This window comes from Cnephaeus nilssonii (assembly GCF_951640355.1).
Source record: "Cnephaeus nilssonii genome assembly, chromosome: 1".
Taxonomy (NCBI): domain Eukaryota; kingdom Metazoa; phylum Chordata; class Mammalia; order Chiroptera; family Vespertilionidae; genus Cnephaeus; species Cnephaeus nilssonii.
This window is the reverse complement of record NC_137072.1, coordinates 25,270,341-25,294,292: the sequence shown is the minus strand read 5'-3', so window position 1 is coordinate 25,294,292 and position 23,952 is coordinate 25,270,341. Positions and strand designations below refer to the sequence as shown.

At 40.1% G+C, this 23,952-nt stretch overlaps 1 protein-coding gene across 1 annotated transcript in view; it reads left to right on the top strand.

Annotated features, from left to right (window-relative positions):
• Positions 1–23,952, top strand: part of MRC1 (mannose receptor C-type 1) — a 97,998-nt gene that overhangs the window by 633 nt on the left and 73,413 nt on the right. The window contains exons 2-3 of the mRNA XM_079795350.1: positions 13,708–14,109; positions 18,186–18,359. Coding sequence (XP_079651476.1) covers positions 13,708–14,109; positions 18,186–18,359 — 576 coding nt within the window. The remainder of the gene's footprint in view (positions 1–13,707; positions 14,110–18,185; positions 18,360–23,952) is intronic.

The window sequence follows — 23,952 nt, the reverse complement described above, 5'->3', positions numbered from 1 at the left end:
CTGTGAACCGTTTTAATCATTCATAGTTTTTATTGCTAGAAAGTTCATCCTTCTCTGCAGTCCAAGTGGTTCAAACTGATTTATTCCTCTGGTGTGTTTTTTTTTTTTCTTCTTCTTTTTTTTTTTCCTGGAGATTAGTGATTATTCAGGAGGGACAGATTCAGAGCTTTTCAAATTCTCAAAGGCATCATTTCTATTTCTTTAGATCGGTGATTTTGAACCTCTTTCATCTCATGGCACACAAAAACGACTAAAATTCTGCAGCACACCAAAACAAAAAAAAATTATAGCTTTTGCCTATCTGACAAAAAAAAAAAAATAGGTATAATTTGATTCATTCACACTAGATGGCTATTGTGTTGCCTGTTGTCATTTTTTGGTTTGGCAATCCAAGGGAAAAGAGGTCAATGCCCCTAACTAAATAGTCAAGTATTGCATGTTTCAAAAATTCTTGCAGCACAGCGGTTGAAAATCACTGCTTTAGATTTAACCCGCTGAAACTTAAGAACGAGAGCACCTGGAAGAGTTTTTACTCCCAGTTCTCTCTCTCTTTCTGATCATAAACGATCTTTATTAATGAATGCATATTCTTGTGATTCAAAATCAAATATTTTAAAAAATTATATACCTAATGAAAATTGATGTGAATGTGTTTTATTTAAGATTGTTATTATAAAAAGTAAATAGACATTTAGAAGATATTTGCTTCATTTTAGAAAACACAGGCTTTAAGGATTGAAGATAACTTTCCAAACTCATTGCCTGGATGGGGCCTTTCTTTCTAAAATTAATGTCCATTTTCTATTGTTGTTTCATCATTTCATGATTTTTTTGGTATAAAATAATAGAAAGCTTCCAGTTCTCTTTTGAGATAAGGAGGGATTTCAACTTTGAATATTTGATCCCTGACCCCCCTTCATTTCTCTCGAATCTACACACACTGACCTGTGCCAAGGGCACTCCATGCGCGGCTGCAATGGTGGGGCAGGACTGGGGGGACACGGGTAACACGGAAGCTCCTATGTAACCAGGAAGCTTTCCAGGGAGAGAGTATTTGATCATGGAAAATGTTCAATCGTAATGAGCATTAAGTCGTAGTATTATAAAAACACAGGCGAAGGCAGTGTGGTTTGCACCCTGTCAGGAAGCGACTTGATTTCTTTGTGCTTTGGTTTCCCTGTCGGTAACATGGGGAGCTTATCAATATTACCTGCCCCATCCGTTGGTTGCAGTGACTCAATGAGTGTTAGCTGTGACTTTCCCCCCATAGTAGTAATTAATTGTCCAATGAAACAATATGTTAAGTATTTAAGGAGAAGTTTCCCAAGAAACAAGGCTGAGAAAAGATTCCTGGAGCCTGAGGAGATAATTTCACATTAATCCTGTCTGCAAAGCTGTTCACACCTCAGCCAGTACGTGGTGCTGAAGGTGAGCAGCCCCATGCTGTGGAGACCGCAGCATGGGGTTAGACATCAGTGTCCATCTTGAAAGCTTGTTTATGCAGGAGGGTTAATATATCTTCCAAGGGTGTGCTGTCACCAATAGAATAGTCTGCTTAAGAGAAAGTTCCCTGTCACTAAAGGTCTTCACACAGAAGCTGGGTGACCAGTTCAAGGGCTGAGTCTGGAACCCAGACTCTAACTCAGCTCAGTGCAATCCTATATAATAAAAGCCTAATATGCAAATAGACTGAACAATAGGATGACCAGCGGAATGACTGGTTGCTATGATGCACACTGACCACCAGGGGGCAGATGCTCAACACAGGAGCTGCCCTGCCTGCAGGCTCCAGGTGGGCCAAGGTGGGTGCCAGCAGGGGCCCCCCAATCGTCCCACTGGTCGCCCCGCAGAGGGAGGTGGCCGGTGGTGGTGGTGGGGCACGGGGCTGGCGAGCAGACGGTGCCAGGCCGCACAAGGCGGGTGCAAGAGGGGGGGCCCCCCCAATCACCCCGCTGGTCACCCCAGAGATCGGCCCTGATCACCGGCCAGGCCTAGGGATCCTATCTGTGCACGAATTTCGTGCACCAGGCCTCTAATAGAAACATAATAGGCCACATTACATTGCCACATTAGAAAAAGTAAAGAGGCCTGGCCGGGGTGGCTCAATTGGTTGAGCCTCGTCCACTGCACTAAGAAATTGCCTGTTGTATTCTGGCCAAGGCACATGCCCAGGTTGTGGGTTCCATCCTCAGTAGGGGATGTTCAGGAGGCAGCCAATTGATGTTTCTTTCTCTCCCTCTCTCTTCCTCTCTTTCTCTAAAAATCAACAAAAAACATATTTTTTTAAAAAGCAAAAAGAAACAAGTGACATTGATTTTATGAATATATTTATCTAACTCAATATATCCAAAATATTTTTAGTCAACATTAAAAATTAAAATTTCAAAACCTGGGGTGTATTCTACATTTAGAGCACATCTGAATTCAGACTGGCCTTGTATCAAGTGTGCTGTAGACCCCTGGGGCTATGGATACCACATTGGGCAGCACACATACAGCCCCTATTTTTTTTTAAACTGACTGTTCATGCTTTGGGGGGAAAGTGTTTCTTAATTTGCTGACAGATTTTTCCCTCCTTGAGACAGCAGGGTACCTTACCCTGATGAATATCTTCCTCTTGATAGGCATAAATACGGGAGAACCAGGGAGGTGCTGCACATCTGTTTATCTGTTTAGTTAGAGAATAAAAAACAAACAAACAAAAATGTGGGCAAGGGAGCCCCTTCCAGTTTTTTTTTTTTTTGAGACTATAATTCTTATTTTACCTTTTCTTGGCTTAAGTGGCTCATGATCAGAGGTGTCTGAATAAAAGCAGAATACCTGCTTAGTTAGCAGGAGAAGGTCGGGTGTATGACTCCTTAGAAACCCCTCCCTGGTTCTTTACTAAGAAAACCCACGGAATGGTCTCCCTTCTTCCTTGTGGATAATGTCTTTTCCACTCAGAACCCTTTCTCCCACATCCCCGAGAGCAGCCCATATCACCAGCGCCGTGAACATCCGTGCCACACCCAGCAGGCCAAGCTTAACAGAAGGAGCCACTCTCCCTTCTTAGTTTTTTTTAATTTCATTAATTTATTTTTATTTATTTTTTTGAGAGAAAGAGAGAGAAAGAAAGAAAGGAAGAAAGAAAGAAGGAAGGAAGGAAGGAAGGAAGGAAGGAAGGAAGGAAGGAAGGAAGGAAGGAAGGAAGGAAGGAAACACAGATTTGTTGTTCCACACATTCATTGGTTGATTTTTTTTTTTTTAATCCTCACCTGAGGATATGCTTTTCATTGATTCTAGAGAGAGAGGAAGGGAGAGGGAGAAAGAGAGAAACATTGATCAGTTGCCTCACCCACAAACCCCAACTGGGATCAAACTCACAACCTGGGTATGTGCCCTGACCAGGAATCGAACATCATGACCCTTCAGTGCACGGGAGGGCGCTCTAACCACTGAGAACACTGGCCAGAGCTCATTGGCTGATTCTTGTATATGCCCTGCCTGGGGAATGAACCCTCAACCCTGAGGTATCCAAACACTGAGCTGCCTGACCAGGGCCCCCTTCTTACTCTTCTTGCTCTGCTATCTTTTTAGCGGAAAGAACTGCATTCAGTGTTGATGTTTAGATCTCAGCGGGGATATAATCAAAGCAGGGATACAGTGAAAGTTGCTTAGACGCAGAGATTGGAGCACAGCAGAGAAGTTTAGCTTGAAATGGCATGGTTTGGTTCATTGGCATGGTTTGGTGTTTTGGTAAACTTAACAGTTGGTTCTCAGAAGAAGAAAAGCATTGATTTGTGGCATTTACCGATTTCCATGATGTAACACTCCCACCATGGTTGATTTCAAACTACCAATGTGATGTCCTGTGGGCAGAGTTGGGAAGAGATGCCAGAGCAGGCTCTCACTAGCCAGTGAAGGTGAAAAAAAAAAATAGTGTAAACTTGATCTTTAGCACAGACCCATGCTGCATCCAGCCTCCTTGGTTTATGCTTAAAAAATTCGGGTTTCTGACAGGTTAAGTGATCTTTCCAGGGTCTCATAGCTCATTAGTGCAACAACCTGTTTAGCACTCAGAATCCTGACTTCCAATGGAGAGTTTTATTAAAAAGAAGCAATGCTTCTCTTTTCCTCCAGGTCCTGCAACTTTCCTTCATAAAATTTAGAGTTCAGACCCTGGACACATCCAGAACTGAACATGTTAATCCCATTGTGATATGACCTGAGCAGAGAAGGGGGCAAACCAGTGTATCCGTGGTGTCCTTAGTTATATCCAAGTTGTTATGTGAAAGAGGTGATGGATCTGCTTTGTGTCAGCACACACACTGGAAAGAGAGTGCTATCTAGAATTAGAGGATGCATTAGATTTGCAATTCTTTGACTAGTCCTGTGACTTCACGTCTGAACTTTAATTTTCTCTTCTCTAGTGTAAATAAAAACTTGAGTAGGCATAATAAACATAGTCTATTTTAAAAAAGAAGCAATTCATATTTGCTGAATGAATGATTGGTTTAATATCAATGTAGGATTTCTTCAAGAAATAATTCCCCACTGGCATTCCCTTACTAGTTTTAATTTTCATAAGATTTTCCTTATAATATTTTTACTTTTCTTTATTTCTATTCTCTCATCTCTCTGCAGTTGTTGAACAAAACCAAGTTCTTGTCACCTTTCATTTTTAATTACTCTTATATTTTTCTGTTTTTCTTGTTATTGTTGCGACATCAGATTTTTCTATAATCTGTGTGTGGAGGATATTGCAGATATTGGTAAAATAATTGCTTTGTTGCATGCATTTTGGTATCTTCTAAGCGTGTTGGGCCTAATTTCTCAGTAGGAAAGTCATCACAGGTTAAATGTGAACTTTAAATAATCAAAAGTGCTCAATCTCAGTTAAAGACAAAGGAGAAGGGATCATAGTTATATCCAAGTTGTTATGTGGAAGAGGTGATGGATCTGTTTTGTGTCAGCACACACACTGGAAAGAGATGCTCACACCCTACAACGTGGCCTCTGAGACTGAACCTTGAGCGGCTAAGGGGGAAGTAGGTGAGTTGAGGCCACAGGTGAGTGGAACATAGGAAAGTAGCTTCTGAAGTAGTGTGTGTCTTCACAGCAGAGAGGGAGTAAAACTGATGTCAAATGAGAACGGTAGTGACATCTTTCCTCTTGGCTATCATCACGCATTGTTGGATGAAAAAAATGGATGGTTAGGTTGGTCCCCAGAGGACAGCAGTGGAAATCAGGTTGAACAAAAGTGAGAGTAGAAGGAGATAAAAAGAAAAGGACCCTTTCCAAAAGAATTGAAACTGACATCAAAAGAAGAAATAATTTGAAGACAAAGTTTTCCAATTACAAACCAAATAAAGGTCACAGAGCACTTTCGGATCCTTAACCATATGAATTAATCACTTTCAGATCCTTCTTCAGATCCTTACAACAACCCCTTGAGGCGGGATGGGTAGGTATTACTATCTACCTTTTACTACACGAAAAAGCTGACGCTTAGCAGTCAACTAGCCAGTAAGGACCAGAGCTCATTCCTGATCATGGTCTTCTGGCTCTGAGGCTAAGCAGTAGCTCTAATTGACCAGCTGGGATGTGTTGATTAAGAAAGGCATCATGTGCTTCAAAACTACAGTGCGTGGAGGAAGACTCCGTCACTCTGTACCCATTGTTAGGCTTTTCACTTGGACAGGGAGGGAGGGCATTCACCTCGGAGTGTTTACTACGTGCACGTGACACGTTGTGCACTTTATATAAATTATTTCATTTAGAAATGCACAGCAACTCTGTCAGAAAGCATTATGACCCCCATTTTACTGATGAGCAAACTGAGGCTAGGATGATTAGTTTAACCCAGGCAGCATCGCTAGTGAATGGGGGAACCAGAATGTGACTGCAAGTGTGCTGACCCCCAAGAGCATACCTCTCTCCGTCGCATCACCTACGTCCTGAGGGTGGGAACTCCGGTTCTCCATTGTCCTTGTCCTTCTGTCCCTCTGTGGGGGCTGCTGAGCAGCGCTCCGCTTCCTCTAGCTTCCTCCTGTTCTGAACCCTTTCGCACTTTCCCAGTTAATGACAATAACGAACTAACGTGTATCAAGCAAATTTCTTTGTGTCAGCAATGTTCTAAGCACTTTATTTGGGTGACCTCATTTAATTCTCACAACAACCAGCAGGTCCTGTTATTTTGCCTTTATTTTTCAGACGGGGAAAAGTAAGAACAGAGGGGTTTAGAAACTTGACTAAGGTCACACAGCCAGTTAGCAGTGAAGCTCTGATTATGTCATGATCAGGTTGAAAGGATACATAAAGATTTTTAAAAAAATCCTCACCCAAGGATATTTTCTCCCATTGGTTTCAGAGAGTGGAAGGAAGGGAAGGAGGTATGTAGGGGGGAAGAGAGAGAGAGAGAGAGAGAGAGAGAGAGAGAGAGAGAGAGAGAGAGACATCCATTGGTTGAGAGAAACATCCATTGGTTGCCTCCTGCACACACGGTCGGGACTAGGGATTGAACCTGCAACCCAGGTACATGCCCTGACCAGGTATGGAACCTGAGGCCTGCTGGTGCACAGGACGACACTCTAACCCACTGAGCCACACCGGCTGGCTGCATTGAGACATGATGCATAAAGGTTAATTAATTAGTTAGAATGGCTCTGAATGGAAGAAGAAAGAGTGGCGTAGTGTCAGGCTTTGTTTGTCTTAAAATTGGGGGAGAAGCTGGCATTTTGAGGTAGAAGATATAGGAGAGAAACAAAGGATAGTGAGTGGAGAGGCAGGAGGGAATGGGATCCAGGACACAGGTGAAAGGAGCAGGAGGCTGAGGGAGACCTACTGAGTTGGGAGTGAAGGAACCCAGGAAGGGTGAGATATTCATATCTTTAGGGAGGAAGGCAGGAAGTTGGCAGGTTTCATACTCCCGGCTTCTGTTTTCCTCCTTGCGGTCACAGCCCATATGGATTCATAATTGTACCTCCCCTAATGGGCAAATGCAGTGGCTTCAAATAGTAGGTTCTCTGAATATTTGATGAGTTAGTGATAGGTTGAAGTGAAAAATAAAATAACTCTCAAACTTTCCTTTAATCGTTTGTTCGGTACTGCAAAACCTAGCACTGGATCCTAGTTTTCCTCTGCTCCCAGCAGTGGGCATAGTTTTTTGGTTTGTTTGTTTTTATGTATTAGGTACTTGATAAATATTTGTTTTTTTTTTAATTTAATTTCAGATCTATGGGGACACATGTGTAGGTTTTGCATACATCGACAGGCTCATAGATTTGTTTGGGTTGGTCAAGCCTGATCTTTTGCAACAATGTGAATGGTTTATTTGGGAGGTGGTCCCAGGAAACATGGGAAGAGGAGGGGGCAGTGAGACCAGAAGTGAAGGCACTGGTCAGTGTGTGTTAAGGAGCTAGTGATCTCCGTGGACACCTGGAGCAGCGTGTTGCTGGGGTGCTCTGGGTAACAACGTAGTAGTATGTGCCTCAGAGGCATCCTCCCTATGGGCAAGGACTTGGGTGTTCATTCATCAACTCCCATTGATCACTGGCGAAGGGCTACTCCACTTATAGGTGGCATTAGTTCTCCGATTCTTCTTGTCCCCACAGTGTGTGGGCACAGGGGGCTGTGTTGGTCAGAAAATGCCCCAGGCCCAGCAGTGTGGGGTAGTGCTGTCACTGAGGACTGGAGCTGGCATGCACTAAAACTGCAAAAGGCAAGAAGAAATAAGTAGAATTCTGACAGTATTTGCTACAAAATACCCATTTACTTTACTCTTTTCCAGCTTCTTTATCTTCCAGAAGTTATTTTCTTCTTTTTATTCATGTCATCATTTTATTCATTGACAGGAAAAATCTAAACATGTGTAAGGGAATATAGCATACTAGAGGCCCATTGCAGGAAGATTCCTACAAGAATAGGGCTTTCTGCGGCCTTCTCCCCCTGCCCCGCCTGCTTCCCTCCCTTCTCCACCACCCCGCCTGCTTCCCTCCCTTCTCCACCGCCCCGCTTGCTTCCCTCCCTTCTCCACCGCCCCGCCTGCTTCCCTCCCTTCTCCACCACCCCGCCTGCTTGCTTCTCTGCAGCTTCGCCCCCTTCTACAGCACTTGGCTTCCTTCTACGGTGACTTCAGTCTTTGCTCTGCGCCTGGATATGCAAATCAACTGCCATCTTGGTTGGGTTAATTTGCATTCTCACTCCTGATTGGCTGGTGGGCATAGCGGAGGTATGGTCAATTTGCATGTTTCTCTTTTATTAGATAGGATATCCAAATGGTCACCTTTAATAACCTAATCTTCTTTGGTGGTAAGTTTGGAAATTTAATTACTTGCTCAATGTTATGGAATCATTTAAAACCCACTTAAAAGAAAATTCACACCCATGTTACTGCATGTCAGTTACTTTTAACCTGAGATATTGGGTTGAAATGGATTGCTTCTTGCCTCAATGTATTTTGACCTTTGATGTTCTGCCCTTGAATTAACCACAGTGGAGTGAGAGCTCATTGTGGCAGGGAACTTGTCTCTCGTTTTGTCACCAGCACACCACCTGGCACATATGTGTTGAAGGAAATATGTGAGGTTAGCAAGATGGAGTTAAGATGGAAGGAAGTTCTCTTCAATTCTGTAAATAAATTTCTGACGTGTGTTAAGAAAAGAGAAAACACACATTTTAATCCGTAAATGAAATTGCAGATAAATTAATCTAGCTATCCAACTGTCCTCACTTGCTCACCTTTTTGCAATATTTCAATTACAGCATAATTAACATAAACAAAATGTAGAATATTTCTACATATGGGGTGGGCAAAAATAAAAAATAGGTTTACAGTTGTGAATATGCAAAACAGAGTTCATTTTTATATTACTATTTATTAATTGTTATTATTTTCCATGCAAACATCTATAAACCTACTTTTGCTCACCCCTGTGTAAAACCACAATGTGGTTCATAGTGGCAAAAAGGTCACCAGCTGCTTTTTGGTCAAGGCCCTGAGTCAGAGACGGTGCACAGGAACAGTGATAAAAGCTGTTGTCTAGTTGTGGAGAAGAATAATGTATGAATGTAGGAACATAAAATGATAATTTTACATTTCCTTGTATTGTCTGGCAAAGGCAATATCAAACTTGCACTGCTTCCTAGTGTTAAAGATAAATACGGGAAACAAGAATAGATAAGTTTGTTTTGAAATAGAAGCTTTTCATTTCCAAGTACTCCTTTTATAAGTACAAACATTTATAAATTGCTCTTCAGTACAAATGAACTTTCAGGGGGAAAACTAATATTAAATAGACTTCTAATCATTAATCAGTTATTAAATAAAATAATGTACCTGGGTTACTAGGGAACATGCTTCAGATTTAATAAAAACTCTTTCATTCATTCAACTATTACTTGTTGAGAGACGATTATACTCCAAAAAGGAGAGAATACAGTATTAAACCAGAAAGATAAAGTCTTTCTACTCTTGGAATTTATATTCCATCAGGGAGACCAGACAAAACATAAGTAAATAAATTTTTTTTAAAAAGAATATACTTTAAGATGGTTATGAATATTATATAGAAAATAAAAGTAAAATTGGGACAGTCAGCTTGCTAAGGAGTTAACACGTGAGCTGGGACCTTACTGAGCATTCCAAGAAGCGGGAACTTGAGATATGAAGCTTCAAAAGTGGAAATGAGCTTGAGGTGTTTGAGGAACAGAAAGGCCCTGTGGCTGGAGGTGGTGAAAGAGGCCAAGAGAGGGAGGCAATTAGGGCAGGGGGTAGGCCCGCTGGATCCTGCCCCTTCTAGTGAGCTGTGTTGTGGAGGCTGGTTATATTTTTCCTGTGTGCTGTAGTACACTCTTCAAGGGTTTAAAGTGTTGGGACAATGGCATTTAAAACAAAATCTCCTCCCAACCTAGGAAACCTCTCACAAAGGTAGAAGAAAAAGAAATCAATTTTATCACTGAATAAGCATTCACATCGCAGGCAATCTGCTAAAGAGACTGCATAGACAGAAATCTAAGTATTTCTGGAATGGTCTAGGGTGGTGGCAGTGGAGATGGAGGAAAAGAATGGATTAGGGGATATGGTTCTTCATAGTCAGGGTTCTCCAGAGAAATAGAACTCTCTCTCTCTCTCTCTCTCTCTCTCTCTCTCTCTCTCTCTCTCTGTGTTTATATCTGTCTATCCTTCAAGAGACAGTTATTTTAAGCAGTTGGCTCATGCAATCATGGAGGCTGGCTATTCCAAAATCTACAGGGTAACATGCTAGAAACTCAGCAAAGAGGTGATATTTCAGTTCAAGTCCAAAGGCAGTCTAGAGGTTGAATTTCCTCTTCTTCAGGGATCTCAGTCAGTTTTCTCTGAAGGCCTTCAACTGATTGGATGAGACCTACCCACAGAATGGAGGATAATCTGTTTTACTCAAACCCTATTGATTTAAATATTAACCTTATCTAAAAAGCAAAACAAAACAAAAACAAAACAAAAATATCTTAACAGCAACATCTAGATGAGTTTGATCAAAAATTTATGTACTGAGACCTAGCCAAGTTAACACATACAATTAACGTAGTATATTTAGGGGTAAAGCCGATAGAGTCTGCTTTTATCGAAGAAAGTAAAGGAAAACTGAGAATCTAGGATTACTCCTAGGTTTTTGGCTTATGGACTGGGTGGATGATGGTACCATTCATGAGAAAAAGAATATTGAATGTTTGTGCATTAAATACCATCATATTTAGATTAAAATTAGGATGAAACTACACATGAAAATTAAGTACATGGAATAAAAGTCAAATAAGTATAAAAACCTCTGAAAGAGAAATACTGTTTGTGCATAAAGACTTTCAAGCACCTTTTCATTAAATGGCTGATTATCAATTGGTTGGTTGACTGAATCTGGGTGGTTAATAAGTGTTGGGTGCTTGACAATACAGTCAAATGACTGAAAGTATGAAGTGGAAGATATATTGATGATGAGATGTTACTCTGAAAAGTGGAAGATAAGTCTAGATAGGAAAACAATAGGTGGAAAAGCAAACACAGATTACATTTAAAGGCAGTATAGTTGAGTTTATAGATGTATATGACAAAATTTTCAGAATTTATTACCTTTTTAGATTAGAGGAGCCTAGATTTACATTTGCATGTAGTAATATTTTAAAAGAACCTTTTATTTTTCTGATTTTTTTTTGTATTTTACTGTGAACAAAACACCATGTTGTTAAAAATTTAACTTTATTGCCAATGCAGAAAGGTACTCATTTTGTCATGCTAGGAAAGCAATTTTCACCTGATGTGCCTCAAGAATTTTTAAAAACATGCAATACCTGACTATGCAGTCAGGGGGCACTGACCTCTTTTGCCTTAGATCGTCAAATAAAAAAATGCCAAAGCCAGCACAATAGCCATCCGGGGTGAATGCCCTGTCTTGAACCATAAATATATAGGTCATATAACAGAGTTGTATCTTATTGGTCATGTCCCATAATAAGCTTGTATCTGATGGGTTAATTCTTGATACCAGAAATCCTTATATACAAGTATAGGCACCTGATTTTTAAAAATAAGTTACTTTGGAGTAAAAAGAGTAGATCATTACTGTTGTTATTATTATTTTTTTGTAAATCAAAAATTATAACCAATTTTGTCACACTGGCAAAAAAATATAATACATTTTTTGGTGTGCTGCAGAATTTTAGTTATTACTTTATGCATGCCATGAGATGAAAAAGTTGAACACCTCTGTGCTAGGACATGGGCAACAACAAAATGACATCTAACCTGGGCAGGAGTTCAGCTTGGTGGGAGGAGGTTCAGCCTGGCATTGCATGGTGGTTTGACAGATGTCAGTTTTAAGGAAGACAACAGAAACAGATGTTCTGAATTCAGTTTTTGTTGAACCCCGATTACAAGAAATAAAACCAACAGAAATGAGGAACCCATCCCCGGAAGTAGCACTGAATTAGGAACCCAGAGGCAGGAGGTCTCTAACAAGTGTGGGTCAAGAACAGATATAGGAGTGTGGCAGGAGAAAATAGTCTTTTGAGGCAAAGATCCTTGGTAAGGTTTGAGTTGGTGGTTCAAGAACTGACCTCGCAGTGCAAGTGGTGCTAACCTCAGAGGGGTGTTGAGGCCAATAAATACAATATGGCTGATAAAGTGCTTTGTAAACAGTGAAGGAATATGCTAGTGTACTAATATTACCGTGTTATTTTTCATGGCATGATTTGATTTAAAATAATGAGTTCATTTAGTTAGCTCCTCAAGAATCTGTAATACTGCCAGCTCATTTTGAAAGAACCGGTTAAGTAAAAGGAATTTAGTAAAACTTCAGATATTTTCACAGGAATGGTAAAGTGTGTAATTTATATTTATGTCTCAAAATTAAAATAGTGTCTTTCATTTGTCTATTCTTTAAAAAATAAACAACAAAAAAGAAGAATCTTTACATAAATTCAATTTTGATTTAAGGGAAAAAAAAAAAACATGCTTACCAGACCTTTTTTCTTTTTTATTTTTGGCAAGGGGAAGTTGAGTTTTGCCAACCAGCAGAAGTGTATTATAAGCATAAACCACCTATACATATTTATTTAAATTGCCAGTCCCAAATCACAAGCATAAACAATAGATATTTGGAAAGTTAGTCTTATAAATATTACCTTAATTGATATAACAACATTTATTTAACCTGTGCTTTGCAAATTATTATACTTTTATTTTAATTATTTATTTATTTTTAAAATATTTTTTTTTTGAGTTTACTAATCTGCCTATTTTTAAAATATTTTTATTGATTTCAGAGAGGAAGGCAGAGAGAGTGAGAGATAGAAACATCAATGAGAGAGAATCATTGATCGGCTGCCTCCTGCATACCCCCTACTGGGGATCGAGCCTGCAACCTGGGCATGTGCCCTGACCAGGAATCGAACCAGTGACCTCCTGGTTCATAGGTCAACGCTCAACCACTGAGCCACACCAGCCGGGCACAAATTATTATGCTTTTAAATACATTGTTGTATCTTTTTATTGTACATAGGTGAGAATGAGTATGCCAGTGAATCAAAGCTAAAATTATATACAGATACTAACTTGTCTCTAGATGGTAGGTCTCTAAGTTACCCTGGAAAGGAAAACAAAAAATTTCTCTAGTTACCGAGACCTAGGCTATGAGAAAGCCCTTAGTTCAAAACTTTGCTGGACCTAAAATGAAAGTAAATTTTCTAACATAAAATTATTTTTTTTTAAGTTACAAAAAACCTCCCTAATGTTATAATTAGAATAATTATGCATTAGCTTCATCTATCTTAAAGAGGGTAGGGGTGAGTCAGACTTCAAAATTCTATTTCAGGATATACATGCATTTAACTTTATAGCTTATTGTATTCATATCCAGATTTTTTCTCTGATGGGCATTATTTCTTTTCCTATTACCTACTGTTTATGTTCACTCCATTATAATTAGTATGCATTTAAGGCAGGCCTTTTCATAATGTTCCTTATAATGGATGCTTGCCAGCAGCCATGTGCTCCCCTCAACCCAGCCTCTCTTTCCAGACTCAGGGATCCCCCAGAGGTAGCTGAGCTGGCTCAGGTAGAGCCAACTTTGCCCTCTTCTTGTGACCATAAGTCTTTAAGGAAATTGAAATATTGGGAACTTTTGACCTAAAATACTGTATTTGTCACATGTATCTATTTAAACATCTTTTCTTTCTTCTTTTTTTTTTTAACAGATACTAGGCAGTTTTTAATATATAATGAAGATCACAAGCGCTGTGTGGAAGCAATAAGCCCCAGTGCAGTCCAAACAGCAGTTTGCAACCCAGACAATGAAGCACAGAAATTCCGATGGGTGTCAGAATCCCAGATTATGAGTATTGCCTTTAAATTATGCTTGGGGGTACCATCAAAAACAGATTGGGTTGCTATCACTCTCTATGCCTGTGACTCAAAAAGCGAATTTCAGAAATGGGAATGCAAAAATGACACACTTTTGGGGATCGAAGGAGAAGAGTTATATTTTAACTATGGCAATAGACAAGAAAAGAACATTATGCTTTACAAAGGATCCGGTTTATGGAGCAGATGGAAGATCTATGGGACCACGGATGATTTATGTTCTAGAGGTTATGAAGGTAAGAAGCACAAATTTTTTTACCTTTTTGTCAATTTTGTTTTCATCTTCTCAGTTGGAAACTAATTTAAGAATATAAGCATATTTTTGTTAAGCCTCTACTAGAAATATTGATGACTACCTTTGTTTTTTGAACTAAGTTTGTGTTCTTGAGAACATGACAGTGAATAAATTTGGTAAAAAGTCCTCAGTGACACTTTAGCTTTTTGTTATTAATGGAGAGACTTTTTTAAACTTTAGCTAATATTTTTTAAACATTTTAAAATTGATTTTTACAGAGAGAGGACAGGAGAGGGAGAGAGAAACATAGATGTGAGAGAGAATCATTGATCAGCTGCCTCCTGCATGCCCCCAACTGGGGATTGAGCCTGAAACCAGGGCATGTGCCCTGACCGGGAATCAAACTGGCAACCTTTTGGTGCCTGGGATGATGCCCAACCAACTGAGTCTCTCCAGCCAGGGCTAGGTAAGATTTCTTTTTAAACACTGGATAACAATTTTTAGAAACGAATTTTTGACTGAAAGCCTTCCATTTGATATTATGCAGTTGTAGTGATAAATTAATTTAACAATGTTTATTTTCTTTGGGTTTAAGTTATCCCTGGAGAAGTGACCCATGGAACAACGTTCTTTATCAAGTCAGGTTGCCTAAAATGAAATATTGGCATTGCTTGACAGTTTGGGTTTCAAAATGTTTCTGATTAGTCACCTTATGTGTATTTACAGACTGCAATAGTTTACAGAAGATTTGAAAAGCTGAGGAATTAACATGCAGCATATTTAGTCAGCTATTTTATAAAGTAGTAGCACCAGTGGGGCAGGAAATAATTTCATATGTAGTTTGCTCATTAAGCTCTTGAACTTTAAATAAAAATCAGAGTATTTCATCTTCTCTTGGCCCAATGTCATTCTGGTGGCTGCACAGAAAAGACAAGACTAAACAAAAAAATTTAAAAAGAACTGGAAGCCCTTAAGAAGGGCTTCCTGAGTCAGATGGTGTTAAACCACATTCCAAGTTTGGACACTCAGTTATCCTGAAGTGTTATCTAGAAGGGCCTCAAGATTAGAGAAGGCAGTTGCCTTTTTTGGGACAAGGGAGTACCCGTCTCCAAAACCCCTATGGTGCTGAGGCTTTGAAGTTGAATCTAACTATCTTCCCTAAGCAGGGCAGAGGAATTTAGATCTTTAGAGAGATAATTTATCAGTTTTTCTTCTATATAAAGAGGAGGGAGCATAAAAAATAAAGAGTGAGAAGGAGGGTTCAGAAAGAAGTTACCCCAAGGTATTTATTGAACACAGTGTATGTTTAGAAGTTACATAGTGACACCTATGTGTAGTATAATCTTTCAGGAGAAACTTGATGGAAAATTAGAGGGCAGAATAAGGGTGAACCAGACTTGTCTGAGTCAAATTCCAGATAGGACAATAGTCCTAACTGAGAGATTCAACACAAGTTAGATTGGTGCTAAGACATCAGACTTCTTATCTTATTTTAAAATACTAGAGGCCCGATGCATGAAATTCATGCACGGGGGTGTGTGTCCCTCAGCCCAGCCTGCACCCTCTCCAATCTGGGACATCCCTCTCACAATCCAGGACTGCTGGCTCCCAACTGCTCACCTGCCTGCCTTCCTGATTGCCCCTAACTGCTTCTGCCTGCCAGCCTGATCACCCCTAACCACTCCCCTGCCAGCCTGATTGGGCCTAATTGCTCCCTTGCCAGCCTTATTGCTCCTAATTGCCCTCCCCTGCAAGCCTGGTCACCCCTAACTGCCCTCTCCTGCAGGCCTGGTCACCCCTAACTGCCCTCCCCTGCAGGTCTGGTCACCCCTAACTGCCCTCCCCTGTAGGCCTGGTCCCCCTCAACTGCTCTCCCCTGCAGGCCTGGGTTCCCCCCAACTGCCCTTCCTTGCAGACCCGGTTGCCCCCAACTTCACTCTTCTGCTGGCCTGGTCACCCCTAACTGCCCTCCCCTGCAGGCTTGATTGCCCCTAACTGCCCTCCCTTGCAGGCCTGGTTCCTCACAACTGCCCTCCCCTGCTGGCCTGATATCCCACAACTGCCCTCCCTTGCAGGCCTGGTCCCTCCCAACCGCCCTCTCCTGTTGGCCATCTTGTGTCCAAATGGGGGCAGCCATCTTTAACCACATAGTGGCAGCCATCTTGTGTGTTGGAGTGATGGTCAATTTGCATATTACTCTTTCACTAGCTGTTCTTCTGTTTGCTTTGAGGAAAATATGCATAGGATTTGGGATAGTGGTTCTTGAACTTCAATCGACTTAAGAATCATCTGAAGATCTTGCTAAAAATGTAGATTCCAAGGTCCCCTTCACACCCAGATTCTAAGCTAGCATATTGGGGGAAGGGCCTAAAAATATGTTGGGTTGTTCTTAGGAACACCTAAGTGGTTGGATGTAGATAGCCCAGTGATCACACTCTGTATGCTCTCCAACTGTCTCCCAGTGCTTAAGATATGCCTGGTAGACATCTAGCCCTTCAGAGAGATCTTGGAACCTATTCATTGGAATATATATGACCACTGAAGATAATGTGGAGTGAGCATATGTTGAGTTTCTAAAGAAAACTAGCTGAGACCAGGTATTATTTTAGAATAACAGAGTCAGAATTGTAGACTTAGAAGGATCTCAGGGTTGTCTAGAAGTTTGGACCACAAGAGGAAGAGTGAATTGACTGCAGTCACATGATTTATCAGTGAAGTGGCTGGAGTGTAGTTTGGTTCTTTTGGCCTCATCAGAGCTTTGATAAGTAAATCAAGTTAGTCCTGAAAAGGCCATTCCTGATTGACATCTATAAATCCAGCACTAAAATTCCTTGGCTAATTTAGTGAACAGTACAACTATCCTGAGGTGGACTTCACAGGTTTTCTTCATATGAAGGAACAGGTACCCAGTGCTTAAGAGTGGCATAATTATTTTTGAAATCAGCGTGTTCCTTATACAATACGTGATTTGGAAATCTAGTCCTGTAACTTAGTGGGAAAAGGACTAAAGTCAAATTAGTTAATTGACAAAAAAGTAATCTTGAGGTATTTGAAAATATCCCTAGTTTTTAAAAAGTACTGGAGAAGTACGAGTAAAGGAGAAGGAAAGGAGGGAAAAAACTTATATTTATTTTACTCTTAATATGCTAGGTGCTGGCTATGTATTTTCTATACTTTACATTATGTAAATTACTTTTAAGATGTTTTTCAAGAACTTTCTATAGTCATGAATCCACAAAACTTAACTAAGAAAAGTGTATGCTTACCTGGGACAAATTCTGAATATCAACTGGCAGAAAGAGGCTAAACACTTCAATGTAGAGGGTCATCTTCAAAAGGAAATCTTCCTATAAAGATAGAAACTTTGAACATACTGGAGAATTTAGTGAGGTGAATGGTTTGGTTGTCAATGAAGATTTGAGCTTCTCTAATCCTTTTGGCTTAAGCCAAACCATAATGACCAATGGTTTTACATATATTTTTCAAATTTCCTTTCTAGATGAACCCAGAGTTTCTTATTTTGATCTGTTTGAATTCAGTTTTTAAAAAGGACAATATTGATTGTAAATGATATCTAATGGTTTTGAGTGATGAGGGTTAGAGTTATGCTTAAATCCCTGCCCTTCCCATAGCCACTGTTGAGGAACGCAAGTGGAGGCTGGCTTGGCAGAAAGCGATTGTAGGGGATTTCAGTATGAATTGTGTGCTTGGGTTATACACAGCTATAATTTTCAAGCTAGAGATTTTATAATCCTCTGCTTCCTACCATGAAGAAGGAGGAAAGGCGGAGGTCAAAGCTGGTGTCAATTGAGCTGACTATTTTTGCCTTGCAAGAGGAAAGAGGAAAATTGTTCCAAAACACAGCAGAAATGAAGTGGTGGTAGAGTTACTTCTAACTAAAGACTATTATACCTACCCAGCAAAGGCTGGGGTAGAGAGAGAAGAGAAATTAAAAGGAATCCCTTGCATGGGGATACCAAGTGTGATCAGACGAGTAAGACCAGTGTTTCTTATTGAAGAGTCAATGTTCAGAAGCATCACTTATATTCTAAGTGCAAGTCAATATGTTTCTTTTAGCCATGTACACACTGCTGGGCAACGCAAATGGAGCAACCTGCGTATTTCCATTCAAGTTTAAAGAAAAGTGGTATGCGGATTGCACAAAAGATGGATCATCGGAGGGATGGCTCTGGTGTGGAACCACTGCCGATTATGACACAGATAAGCTATTTGGATATTGTCCATTGAAATGTAAGTAATTTTATTATCAAGAAAAGTTTTTCACATTTACTATTGCAGTGTAGCGATAACACCTTGCATTTATCTAAGAACATTTCCCCCCCAAGGTTATTTCACATTAATTATTGCCTCATGTCCTTCCACAAACCGTTATAGATGTCATTGTCCCCACTTTATAATGGAGAAAGTGTCCCACTAGCTGAAGACTAGAACACAGATCTTCTGACTCTCAGCCCTGGACTGCATCCAATAACTCCTTTATTTTAATCAACTATTTTTCTTCAACATCCGCTTTTACTGTCAGTAATTTTCTAAGACTTTAGGGCAAATTACATTGAGTGGCCAGATTATTATGATCTCTAATTGAAGAGTCAATGTTATATATCCTACCTAATAATAGACAAATATGCAAATTGACCATACCTATGACACACCCACAAGCCATGCCCACCATCCAATCAGAGCGAGTATGCAAATTAACTCAACCAAGATGGCTACAGCCACAGAGAGCAAGGTTTCCTAGGTAACAGAGGAAGCCAAGCTTTCTGCCTGCCCTGGCCAGGCCTAAGCCTCCACTCAAGCTACAAAGTTTCAATTATAGAAGGTAAACAAATTCAAACAGAAATGGTGGCAGAATGGAGCTTGAGAGAGCAGGCCAGGGTTGCTTCCGGCAACAGGAGAAGCAAAGCTTTCCGCACACCCTGGCCGAGCCCACCCGCTTAAGGCTACAAAGTTTCAATTATAACCCCAATAGAAATGGCTGCTGGCTGTGGAGGGAGCCCCAGGCTTGGCTCCGCTCCAGGCTACAAAGTTTCAATTGTAGAAGGAAAATAAATTCCAGATACCAGGGCCTCCGCTTGGGTTGCCAGGGGGCATGGCCGGCCTGCAAACCACCACAGGCCCCTCGCTCAGGCCGCCTCATGCCCCAAGGGAACCCCACCCTGATCAGGGACACCCTTCAGGGCAAACCATCCGGCCCCCACCCCTGTACCAGGCCTCTATCCTATCTAATAAAAGAGTAATATGCAGATTGATCATCACTGCAACACACAATATAGCTGCCCCCATGTGGTCAAAGATCCTGCCCCCATGTGGACACAAGATGGCCACCACAAGATGGCCAGCAGGAGAGGGCAGTTGGGAGGCACCCGGCCTGCAAGGGAGGGCAGTTGAGAGGCACCCGGCCTGCAAGGGAGGGCAGTTAGGAGTGACCAGGCCGGCAGAGGAGGGAAGTTGGGGGCAAACAGGCTGGCAGCAGAGTGGTTAGGGGGTGATCAGGCTGGCAGGCAGAAGCGGTTAGGGGCAATAAGGAAGGCAGGCAGGCAAGCAGTTGGGAGCCAGCAGTCCTGGATTATGAGAGGGATGTCCGACTGCCCAGTGGGATCCGGCCTAAACGGGCAGTCGGACATCCCTCGAGGGGTCCCAGATTGGAGAGGGTACAGGCTGGGCTGAGGGACAACCCCCCTCCGTGCACGAATTTCGTGCACTGGGCCTCTAGTATATATATATTAAAGGCCTGGTGCATGAATTCGTGCATGGGTGGGGTCCGGCCAGCCTGGCCAGGGGGACGGAACATGGGTGGTTGGCCAGCCTGCCTGCTGGTCGAACTCGGGGTCGAGGGGACAATTTGCATATTAGCCTTTAATTATATAGGATATACACTGAGTGGCCAGATTATTATGCGTTCAGAGATCATAATAACCTGGCCACTCAGTGTATACTGCATATAATTCAATATATACTTAATAGTAGAGGTAAACATGCCATTCCCCAAACTTTCATTGATGCACCCTTATTAAACATAGATTAAAAACAGAATGTAAACCATGTCAGAAGCATGTGATTTGATGGAAAGAGACAGAGAGCTATGAAGAGCTCCTGAATTTTGTATGAATGTAATGGAAATGGCTTCTTCACTTTGAAAAATGGTACTCTTCTTAAACTTAACTAAGAAGAGTATTTAACAGCAATGAATCAAATGAAAGTGTTTTTAAAATGAAAATTTACATAGTGTTGCAGAAATGCAAAATTGGAAAGGGAACAGAGCATAAGAATTCTTAGTGTTCTTTCCACGCTTAAGAATCTATAAAGGAAGAGTGCAGCAGGGTTGGGGTGGGGTGAAGGGGAGAATTGTATTTGGAGGCAGGGATGGGGCTGAAGAAGAAGGAAAAGCATACGTTCTTTTGCTTTACTTCCCCAATCACCCCACATCCTCCTCCTGCTGCCAGATGCCCCTTTTCAATTCTTCCTCCTAAACCTCTTACCCTCTGACCTCTTGCTAATTCAGACTTTATGGATCAGAGCAGCTCCTGTTTCTGCTGTTACCCAGAATTCTCTCTACTGCCATCCTGTAAAGGGATGGGTACAGGGGAAGAACATCAGATGTGGTCTGGGATGGGTGTGAGGCCATCTGAACTGAAATAGCATTACTTACAACTCAACGTTTGGGACCACACATCCACACACAATCACATCATTCCAAGCATTGTTGTACAACAGCCCAATTTATAAAAAATATTTTAGTTTGTCAAGTGAAAGCCAGAGTTTCAAGAATTGTGCTTATTTATCTGTTTTGATTTACAGTCCCTAAACATCTCATTAAAAATAAATTTAATTTGTCAATTCCATGTATTGTAATTCTCTTCTGTGTTTAATCCCTCTGTTCTGGGTGAAGACCAAACAAAACTCACAGGCATCCCATGCATAATGACACTGCTCTCTCACTCTAGAGTGAGGTAAATATATTCACCTCTCTCTTTTTCAAAAATAGTTATTTATTGGTTTTTTAGAGAGAGGGAGAGGGAGAGAGATAGAAACTTCAATCAGCTGCCTCCTACATGGCCCCCACTGGGGATCAAGCCTGCAACCTGTGCTATGTCCCCTGACCAGGAATCTAACAGGCGGCCTCTTGGTACATGGGTTAACACAACCACTGAATCACACCAGACCAGCGTATTCACCTCTCTTATTAGCAACCTTTAAAGGTTTAATTAACATGAAAGGTTTATAGGTGTCTGATTTCTGTATTAGAAATCTTTTTGTCTGAATGCAAAATTGAGCTGTATTTTCCTTAATATAAAGCAATACTTGTTTTTCAGTGATTGCGGAGTGTCTTTCTCCTTTACTGTAAGAATGGTATTTTCTAAATGTCTTATTATTGAGTTTCTTAGGTGTATGGATTTCATGGGTCCAACTATAGCATCCTGCACCTAAGTGGTACTGACAAAGAGGTTGTTGGGTGCAAGTATGATTTAATCATTTAATGGAGGAGAAATGGCCAGTCACTAATCACAAAGAAAACTCACCACCTAGGATAGATGTGTGTTGGAGGCATATCCTGAGTATGTTCTAGAATACTCTTTAAGTCCTCTTACTTGTAACTTATGTCTTCCAAACCAAATTATTTTTTCCTATAAATGTAAAAGTAAAATAGCTATAAAAATAAAAAAATATTTGATTTTCAATATACATTAAAAATCTAAAGTAAATTTTATACATTCCATGCCTTTTTAAAAGAGCTTTTCAATTTCCTAACCTATTTCATTTCCTTGCTTTGTGTTCCTTTTAAAAGAACATTATATTTTATATTAATCTTAAAACTAATAGATTCAATACAGGAAAAGGAAACTTGTTGACCTAGTTATAGTTGACATATATCTTTTGTATTGTTCATTGTAATGTTTAAACACTTATTTTCAAATATTATGAGAATAGGAAAAGAAAAAGATCCCTTTCTCTCAATTCTTCATAGCTTTCAACTTTAGCTTTCAAGATCAGTTGTACTGTTTTACTGTGGGGATTTGAAGAATTGGGGGAGACGTATAGTCAGCAAACCTATACATCCAGTGACAAATAGGTTTTAATTCCTTGATTTAAAATGCAATATACTCTTTCTTTAAATGAAGAGAAAAGTCAAATTGCATTTTCTTCTTTGGTCACTTATATCCCTTTTCTCCATTCCTGGATAAGAAAATAATCCCCTCTTTTATTTGATATGTCACATTTCTTTACTATATTATAAACAAAACCTCTAGTTTCTAAAAATATTTATTTAAAACATTTCCATCTTCAAATAAACTTCAGTCTCATTTGAATGATCTCATGTGGAAAAGAATCCATTTGGACATTTGAAATAATAAGGCCTCACACCGTGGTAATTTAAGTTTAATATCACTAATTCAAACTTATTTTTAACATAAATATATGTATTGATTTTATACTTAAAACATCTTAGAAATTTCTATACTGTTGCCTGGCTGAAATTTTGATTTGCTTTTCTTCCTCTTTGGTGTACCATGGGACCACAGGTTTCATATCATAGTATGTGGTACATGCATGATAAAGGTCACTTCCTGTCAAATAAGAGAAAGAATCACAGCAGCACAGGCTATGTGCTTATGGAAAACTGCCTAGTCTCTTAGCAAATTGAATCCTTCTCAGATAATTTGAGAAGTTACATAATCCCCTCTCACTTCCTTGCAAATAAATGAAAAGATTATTACTCTACATGACTTGTAAGTAGACTTTTATATTATTAAAAAGACAAAAGAAGAAATTTTCATAACATGAAGCACACAAAATATTTCACTTGTTGACTAATTTTCCAAATGTAAGTAAAAGGCTATATGTTAAATTTATCTACCTATATTATTGGCCTTTCATATAATATAACCAAGTTTATAGAATACATTGGAAATCATAAAATAAGAAAAACAAGCTAAATATTTATTTTTTACTCTGAGGGAAGAAAAATTAACACTCAGCATCTACTGTTGCTAGGAGCTACCTTTATTAACTGTATTCTAGTGACGAGGAAGTAAGACTCCAAAAGTTAACAGTGTAACTCAGGTCAAACCACTGGTGAATGACAGGGCAGCAAGCAAGTCCAGATCAGTCGGTCTATGTAGTTCACGACCTTCCCTTAAAAAAAAAAAAAGCCCATGCCTTTGTGATTTCAGAGAGGAAGGGAGAGAGAGAGATAGAAACATCAATGATGACAATCATTGATCGGCTGCTTCCTGTAGGCCTCCTACTGGGGATCGAGACGGCAACCTGGGCATGTGACCTGATTGGGAATCAAACTGCAACCTCTTGGTTCATAGGTCGATGCTCAACCACTGAGCCACACCAGCCGGCCACAACCTTCCCTTTGATGCCTGTGTCTTTGGTCTAAAATGACCAAACTAGAATGTGCAGGCAATATATTCACTTGCTGAGAGAAGACATATACTTATTTTCTCTTCTCTCTTTACATTTTTTTTAGATTAAGGAAGTTGGGATGGTATCTCTATTCTTAGTTTTTGCAATTGCCTCACTTCCCAATTCATCTGATCCCAAACGTGCCAATGGAAAAATAGGGAGATAATGCCCCCCCCTTTTTTTCTTTAGGCACATACAAAGGATTGGATGTGGTTTAGCTTTTGAAAACTGCCCCTGTTCATTTCAAGAATAAAGAAAATATCATAGGCACTTTTAAAATAAGTTTTAAAAAGGAAAAGAAATATAAGGCTTGAGGCAATAATGCATTGAGGATTTTTTAAAAAAATATTGTTCACTGAAAATCTTTTCTAGGCATAACAGCCAATTCCATTTGACTTCTTTTGCA